This window comes from Notothenia coriiceps, unplaced genomic scaffold (genome assembly GCF_000735185.1).
Source record: "Notothenia coriiceps isolate Sejong01 unplaced genomic scaffold, NC01 NC01_scaffold00037250, whole genome shotgun sequence".
In the NCBI taxonomy this organism is placed as follows: Eukaryota; Metazoa; Chordata; class Actinopteri; order Perciformes; family Nototheniidae; genus Notothenia; species Notothenia coriiceps.
The window spans coordinates 11,910,025-11,919,040 of NW_011369951.1; the positions used below are offsets into that span (position 1 = coordinate 11,910,025).

A 9,016-nucleotide genomic window follows, 5' to 3' on the forward strand; every position below is an offset into this window, starting at 1 on the left:
TTTTATTAAAGAAACTAAGCGCTTTCATTTTAAGTTGTGAGTTTAGTGTTTTTGACCCTAAGAAACACAGATGCATTAATCAATAACAATAATCCACAGCTCCTCTCTCTGTTCCAGGGGATTAAAAAACCCACACCCCCCCAAAGCAGTGAACCTAGGGGAAACACTGTAGATAATTACCTTATAAAACCCAACTTAAACAATCCAAATGATCCCTTTAAAGCATATCACGATTCATGTTGCAAGAGTTTTTTGTTACCTGAAAGGAGCACATGAGGGACTCGTCCACACTCATCATGCCGCCTGCGTTGTCAAACTCCCCGCAGTAGTTTGGGGCGGAGAACAGCGTCACCAGCTGTCTCTTGGCAAAGAACTCGTAGCCGTCTTCAACAACCTGTAAGGCGGCAGAATCAGTCAGGTTTTCAGCAACATAACAAGTAGCGCTTTGGTTCTACCTTTGCAGGTGTGAACGTGTTATATGTTCTAATACCAAACCCAGCCATTATATAACTCAATGCAGAGACTCTAAGATAAGATGGACCTTTATTAATCCCCGTAAATACATATTTTCTTAAATACTCAAAAAGATGTGTTTATTACGAGGTATTTCATTGACTGGTCATACTTTTTTTAACACATTGTGTCTCTTAACAGAAAATGACTTTAGAGATAGAAGCATTTAAAAAAACGTTACGTATATTTATATAAGTGAGCTGCTACATTAGATCAGTGTGTTTTATGAATATGTTCATCTCAACCAATAATCAACACTATTTTTTTGTCTTTTTCTATGCAGGCTGTAACGTATTTACATGAAATTATTTTAAAAAATAAGGTTATTTTACTTTATAAAAGTTGAATTCTCCATGGTGTTATTTTGATTGTAGCTGCGTAGCGTTACCTGATGTGCTCTGCAGATGAGGTCCAGGTCGTGACGGTTGAGGAACTTGCTGACCACATCGGCCCCGAAGGTGAAGGACACTCCCCGGTCGTTCTCTCCCCAGCCCTGGACGTCTTTGTCTGGGTCGGACCACAGCAGGTCACACAGCAAGCCTGGAGCAAACAGTAAAGACAAGCAGTGATCACTGATGGAAGTGTATTAACACCACCTTCTGGTTTATTGTATTCAACACCAGAGGGTTTTCACTACCGTCCCATCTTTAAGTGCTTTGTGTTCAACTGCAGTTTTTCTGGCATCAACCAACCAGCCCTCCTACTACTACAACTACTACTACTACTACTACTCCTACTACAAACACTTTTTAAATTACATGTTTAGCACTCATTATGAGCAGTTAAAGAACTTTGATAAATCTATCCAGTATATAACAGTATTGAGAAACACCCAGTGAAAGATGCAATCAGCTGATTAAGATTTTGTCTCGTTTTAGTTCAGACAAACAGAACCGACCTGTGTCTGGCACATCAGTGGGTCTCATGATGCGTCGAATTTGTTCCATGGACTGTAGATCAGGTGAGAGCCCTGAGGAGGAAAAGAAGATTGTAATAAAATCGGCACACACTACAGAAAATCCTGCAAAATGTGGTATTTGTACTAAAGCAAAATGGTCTGGGTTGAGTTGCAGGTAGTGATGTGAGAACATATTATTTAAATAAAACTGTATTCTCAATAGCATCATCATTAATATTGCATCATGATTAAGATGTGTAGATACTTCTGGTGTATTTTAAGTAACTATAGTAGTAGTATAGAAAAACATTACAAGTTGTATATATTGGTACAACTTCAAAATATGACTCCCCTCATCAAATACCGAATGCTTATAAATAGCGCCATCACCTTTTTTAAACTTGTGTAGACTCTAAATGAATTTACGCAGAGACACGTGTATTATCCTCATTATTCAGTGGCTGCTACTCAACAGAAGCGCATCACAAACCTCCATGGCAGCAGAAGATCTTCTCATCAATGATCGCAGCAATGGGCAGACAATTAAAACAGTCTGTGAAGGTCTTCCAGAGCTTTATGTTGAACCTGCGCTTGCCTGAGAAATAAAAAAAAAAGAAATCATACAGACAAATCAGGAAATGAGCAGTTGAAAAGAAAACTCTTCGACTTACTAGATTTCTAAATTCAGATTTGCTATTATATTTTTACATTAGGCCAACTCACAATAAGGACAGTGATCAATATGCATATGTAGCAAGGGCAGTGTGTTTTCCAACTTACACTCATCATAGAATCCGTAAATGCGATTGATGGAAGCACACTCGTGGTTCCCCCTGAGCAAGAAGAAGTTTTCTGGGTATTTGATCTTGTAGGCGAGCAGCAAGCAGATGGTCTCCAGCGACTGCTTCCCTCTGTCCACGTAATCCCCCAGAAACAGATAGTTGGCCTCTGGAGGGAAGCCTCCATATTCGAATAGCCTCAGCAAGTCTGTGTATTGTCCATGGATATCACCTGGAAGGATATGTTCAGCTCATTATCCAATACATTAACGCAAATAACATCACAATCCAGAGTTCCCGTTAGCCGGTAATTACCGGACTACGACCGTTAAAATATGCTGAAGATCGGCAAATCTAAATCTCTCCGGTCAAAATAATTTCCCCTTAGCGCAATACCGCATCAGTTGCGGCACTTATGTGACAGACAAGAATAGTCAATTCTAATGTCTAACACTTAATNGTGTGCCTTGGCAGTCTCAGACAGACAAGAATAGTCAATTCTAATGTCTAACACGTAATGTGGAGAAAGAGATGTCCTGTATGGGTTGATTGTGCGTTGATCTGTTGGTAATGCCTCGGGGTTCCGGTGGGCATGTAAACAAATGCATAATGCTGCGCTATACTTTGTGGCCTCACCCAGTTGCATAGCGACACTTATTGTTTAGGTGTCTTTTAATAAGCAGGTAGTCATATCATTAGCTAGAACTAGCTAGATCTGATCGATATGGACATAAACGCGAGTGAAGTCTAATCTGACGGGAGAGAGAGATCAGCTGCTGACGAGTCGACACGCAGCTCTGCATGATCACATGCAGCGGTGAGCGGAGCAAAACACACACTTCAGGTTAGAATATCACAGGTAGCTATTTTAATTACCTCTCAAACTACCGTAACTAGTTATAGATATGTTTAGTTTTACTGTCGGATCACTCATTACTGGTCCGCGAGCTGCAAGACGGGCTGTCAGGAGGGTGAGAGAGCGCTCCGTTTATTATTCCCGTGTTATTTAGTGGGAATGCTGTTAACAGCATTCCAACTAACTGTTATTCTACGCACGAAAAGTTTATTATTATTCCGCCGACTTATTTTGGCCCTCTTCTCCTCCCGCATTGAACATCGCAGAAACTCCTTTCAAACATCAAAACGTTCAGCCCGTCGGGAATCGATGGCTATTACTTTTCTCATTCATAACTTTCATAATTCCAGAGATACATCCCATAATACATTACATTTTTAACCATTGAAGTCAATGGAGAAATTCTTCAACTTCAACAAATCTTCATGCGACTTCAACTGCTAACTGTTCATTCATACTTTCACTCAGAAACCTCATTCTAACTTTAAAATGTTACACATCCTTCTGACCTTATTCGTGTAAAACAACTTTTAAATCTGATTCTTACTTTTAGAGATATTAAACGTCGTTCAGACTTTGTTAAAGAGGTTTTCTTCAGATTTTTTTTGCCATGGCGACAGATCATTCGCCATCAAGTTAGTTCAGAAGTTTGCAGTTCAAATATTCTGTTGCTTTTCCAAGCCTTTTTACTTTCTTTTCTTCTCTCATCACACATTCAAGCCCCCAGTGTTCATGTATAATTTCAATCTAAATTCTTCACTTTCTTCTTACACATTACATTTCAGCATAGCAGTTAAGCATCACATTTTCTGCATAAAGCATTCCCACTAGCAATTTCTTCAGGAATTGCATTCTCTAGTTGTAAGTTACTGTTCACTTTTGAATAATATAGTTAATCTACTATAATTAGTTTGTTTAATATCGAATCATATCAATTTGTTTTAAAGCACAATAAATAACAAAGAAGACATTTGACCGGCACTTTTCTCATTTGTGACCTGCTCTATCGAAATCAGTCGCATTGACCCGAAGACACATTTTGAGTTGTATACACTGCTGGAAAGAGGATATTCCTAGCTTTCTAATGATATCAGGATTGTTTTTGTACTCCAAATATTAAGCGAAATATGTCACATTATATAATGACTGTCACCGAGTCATCATTTTGAGAAAAAGGCCTTCAAAGTTTTCTCTTCTCTGGAATCCATCGATCTGATTGATTATTAGCGGAGCAAATGATCAAAATACTACGGAGGGAAGATATTTTCGTTTGGATTGCTGGTCTGGGAGAAGCTCGCGAGTGTGTGTGTGTGTGTATACGTGTGTGTGTGTTTGTGTAATTTTGCGTTTGTGTGTATTGCGTTTGTTTCCCGGGGGAAACCCTCACGAGAAACACCGGCTGTTGTTATGCCTGCTGTGATGTTAAGTTACTCCATTCTCCGCTTGTAATTATGCCGTTACAAGCTTCAAAGTTGTATTTATCATCTGAATTTGCCGAAACAAGTTTAATATTCTGAAAGCCAAGACTTTGTTTTAATTGAAATCAGATGAAAACAAACTGTAACGGACCCTGCCGTGTTATTTATGATTACTCTACGCTTACATTCATAATGTCAGCCGGAGGGAGGGGGAGCGGCGCTGCGGAAGAGCAGATTGCCTGTCATTTCCCTTTACAAGCTTAAAGAATGATTTATCGTGTGAGTTTGGAAATAAAAGTTTCATATTCTGAAAGCCAAGACTTTGTTTGTTTAAAATCAAACAAAACACCCGAACCCCGAAAAAATAGTTTTTTATGCAAATCCACGTTTATTTTTGAAATGAGCCGTTGCGACTTCCGACTGATTTCGATAGAGCGGGTCACATATTTGGTCTACTGCTAATATATTTTAATAATCACATGATTTTTACAAAAACAGTATACACAGTATACATATATACAATGAATAATAAACTAATAGTACATAATAAAACCATGAAAAAGTGGTGAAATGAAGAAAATGTATCCGAAATAGTGCCTTCATAATGCGGCAGCATTGTGGACAGTAGCCAGAGACTCACAGGCACACACACATGCAGAGCATCCAGGGGGCGGAGCACATGATGGCTTTTTTTACCCAGAAATTAGTCTCTGAGAGGCGGGAGACTCAGAGGACAGGCCCGCGTCACCTCACTTTGTGTAACCCAGGAAAGGAGCAGGGAATTCTGGCTGCGTGAGTGGTAAAAGCGCATTAAGCTGTTTTAATCCGAACAGCCGCTGATGCGAGCACGGAAGTCTGGCCGTTTCGTTAACATTTGAATGGCCAAATGGCGCGGAAATCCGTCCGTTCGTTAAAACGCCGGGACTGGAGCCGTGCAGGGCCCCAGTGAGAGCTCCAGACTGTGTGCACTGTGTTTAGGGAACCATATGAACGGTGTACCATGAGGTACTTAAAAGTGCATTCATCTGTTAATCGAACAGCCGCAGAGGTGCTCACGGAAAGCAGGCGAACAATTGATTATTTTACCCAGGAATAAAGTTTGCAAAGCCGGGGAAAGTGTTCCTGCAGCCCCTCCATAACGGTTAATAATGGACTTAGAAATGATTTCCAGCAGAAAGCGTGTTTAAGTGTGAAAAAGATATTTAAACTGTTTAAAAAGCACAAAGTGATTGGTGGCAGTTTTCATGTGTCCCACAGTGAGACGCAGTCATCCCAGGAGCACAGGTGCATAATAGTAAAAAATAACAACAAAAAACAGGGCAAATCAATGGATTAAAGTGCAGGAAGCTCCGCCCACACACACAGGTACATTTCCTAAAATCCCCACCATGGTGACCACGCGTATTTTAAACTAGGTTTTCTGCGCGGGAAAGAGGTTGGCTGAAAATCGGATTAAACCTCTCACAGTGTGTAAAAGTCAGATTGTGTTCAGAGACCCATCAGTATCCAGGGTCGGGTCCCGGCCGGTCACAGTGCTTTGGATGGGAGACCGCCTGGGCCTGGGGGGCTAAATACCGCGTTCTGCTGTAAGCTTTTTTTAAATGCAGCTACACTGGCATGGTGAAAGGTACGGATTTATAACCCTCAATAATAGCATGCTGAAGCGTGGCTGGATTAGTTTCAAAGCATGGCACACTCTGCCCTCATGTCAGTCTTCCATCAAATAGACCGGGAAAGACACTCGCTTAGGCCCTCACACACCCCCGAAGCAGCTCAGCACGCTCCAGCAAGGCTCCCTCACATGGCGACACTCTGGTCATGTCCGTCCTCCCATGCAAATTAGAGACCGGGGGAAACACCTCGCTTTAGCCCCTCACCACCACCCCCGAAGCAGCTCCAGCAGCTCCAGCAAGGCTCCCTCACATGCACACTTCTGCTCATGTCAGGTCTTCCATCAAATGAGACCGGCGGAAAACACCTTCGCTCTTAGCCCTCTGACACACTCCCGAAGTCAGGCTCCAGCACGGCTCCCTCATCATGCACACGTCTGCTCATGTCTCTGGCGATCAATAGACGGGAGGAAAACACCTCGCTTTAGCCCCATCACACACCCCCGAAGCAGCTCCAGCAGCTCCAGGCACGCGGCTCCGCTCACAATGCACACTCTGCTCATGTCAGTCTTCCATCAAAATAGGACCGGGAAAAACACCTCGCTTTAGCCCCTCAGACACACCCCCCGAAGACAAGTCCTGCACGGCTCCCTCACATACACACTCTGCTCAGTCGCAGGTCTCCATCAAATAGGACCGGGGAAAACACCCGCTTTAGCCCCCACCGACACCCCGAAGCAGCCTCCAGCAGCTCCAGCACGGCTCTCCTCACATGCACACTCTGCTCATGTCAGTCTTCCATCAAATAGACCGCGGAAAACACCTCGCTTTAGCCCCTCACACACCCCCGGAAGCAGCTCCAGGAGCTCCAGCAAGGCTCCCCTCAGCATGCACACTCTGCTTCATGTCAGTCTTCCTAAATAGACCGGGGGAAAACCACCTCGCTTTTAGCCCCTCACACACCCCCGGAAGGCAGCTCCAGCAGTGCCAGCACGGCTCCCTCACATGCACACTCTGCTGCATGTCGGCTTCCCATCAAATAGACCGGGAAAGACACCTGCGCCTTTTGCCCCTCCCACCGCCGAAATCAGCTCCGAGCACGGCTCCCTCACATGCACACCTGGCTCATGTCCCCGCGCCTTCCATCAAATAGACCGGGAAAAACCGCCCCGCTTTTTAGCCCCTGCACACACCCCCGAAGCAGCTCCAGCAGCTCCAGAAACGGGGTCCCTCACATGCGCACCACTCTGCTCCATGTCAGTCTTCCATCTGGATAAGACCGGGGAAAAACACCTCCGGCTTTAGCCCCTCACACACCCCCGAAGCAGGGCTCCAGCCACGGCTCCCTCACATTACCACACTCTGCTCATGTCAGGTCTTCATCAAATTAGACCGGGCGAAAACACCTCGCTTTGTCTCTCTCTCACACACCGCCCGAAGCAGGCTCCAGCACGGCCTCCCTCACATTGCACACTCGCTCATGTCGCAGTCTTCCATCAAAGAGACCGGGGAAAAACCCTCGCTTTAGCCCGCTCCACACACCCCCGAGCAGCTCCAGCAGCGCGTCCCTCAGCATGCGCACTCTGCTCATGTCAGTGCTTCATCAAATAGACCGGGGAAAAGCAACCTCGCTTTAGCCCCTCACAACCCCCGGAAGCAGCTCCAGCACGGCTCCCTCACATCACACTCTGCTCTTTTATTTGTCATGTTCTTCATCTATACATGTAGGTATTCGGTTGGAAAACACCGCGCTTTAGCCCGCTCACACACCCCCCGAAGCAGCTCGCAGCACGGCCTCCCTCACATGCACCTCGTTAAGTCTTCCGATCAGAATTTTGTATTCTCGTGTGTTTGATTATTTTTCTTTAGCCTCCCCCAGAGCCATAAGACTGGACTGAGGTACCTCCGCAATCTGCTCCCTAATTCTGTTGTCACTTCGTGGTCTCTGGTTCTCTCTTCTTTCTGTGATATAAGCATCCCCCCCCTGGTTCATACCCTGTAGTACTATCCCCTACTATGAATCCTCTATGCTCCTCGACCCTATAAAATGGTGGGTGTTGTGTTTGCCGTGCTTTATCCTCCCTCACGCATCCATATTGGCCTTATTTTCACGGGCACCACCACCCCTTCCTGTGGAGGATATTTTCATGCTCTCCCCGGTAACCCTTTAATAGTCTGCATACTTATCAGGGGCTCATCACCAGCACTTTAGCAAGCCCAGAAATAGATGTTTGAAATGTTCGGGGAAAGGTGTTTTGGTAAACGTCTGGAAGAGAGTTGTTAGCTGTCATTTTGCGACGATATCCATTTAACATGAACATCTCCTGGAAATGCACAGGAATATGCTCCGAGTTTCCCAGGAGAAGATTCCTATGTTAAATATACGGTGCAAAGGATTGACAGGGCTACTAACCCAGAAAAGTGTCTTGACAAGGTGGAAAAGTTCGTTCTAAAACTAGTCAGAAAGAAGTGTTGTTTAAATGTCTGGAAGAGGAGTGTGTAGGCCTGTCATTTTGCACGTATCATTCTAACATTGAATCGATTTCCTGGAAATGCACAGGAATATGTCCATTTTCCAGGAGGAGATTCCATGTTAAATGATATCGGTGCGGCAAAAAAACTGAGCAGGCCTAATAACCCAGAACAAGTGTCTTGAAAAGGCGGGGAAGAAGTTGTTTGAAAATAGTCGGGGAAAAGTGTTTTTAACGTATGGGACAGAGCCGTTTTAGCCTGTCAGTTTTGCAGGATATCATGTCGTACATGTAACCGTCTCCCGGAAATGCGACAGATTAATGTTCAGGTTTTCAGGAGAGGTTCAATGTTAGGGTAAATGAGTATCCTTTGTTCTCTATAATATATTATGGAGATGGCAGGCTAAAACAGCCCTACTGATACGTGTTGAGAAGAGGAAAAAGGTTAAAATAGTCGATACTCCCAGGGCT

General features: G+C 44.2%; 1 protein-coding gene across 2 annotated transcripts in view; it reads right to left on the bottom strand.

Moving 5' to 3' along the window:
- LOC104966956 (serine/threonine-protein phosphatase PP1-beta catalytic subunit) overlaps positions 1-9,016 on the bottom strand; it is a 24,789-nt gene that overhangs the window by 12,881 nt on the left and 2,892 nt on the right. For both annotated transcript variants that reach the window (XM_010796309.1, XM_010796311.1), the window contains exons 3-7: positions 2,192-2,422; positions 1,902-2,006; positions 1,412-1,483; positions 902-1,053; positions 260-394 (exon numbers count right to left, since the gene is read on the bottom strand). In XM_010796309.1, the coding sequence (XP_010794611.1) occupies positions 260-394; positions 902-1,053; positions 1,412-1,483; positions 1,902-2,006; positions 2,192-2,422 (695 nt within the window). The remainder of the gene's footprint in view (positions 1-259; positions 395-901; positions 1,054-1,411; positions 1,484-1,901; positions 2,007-2,191; positions 2,423-9,016) is intronic.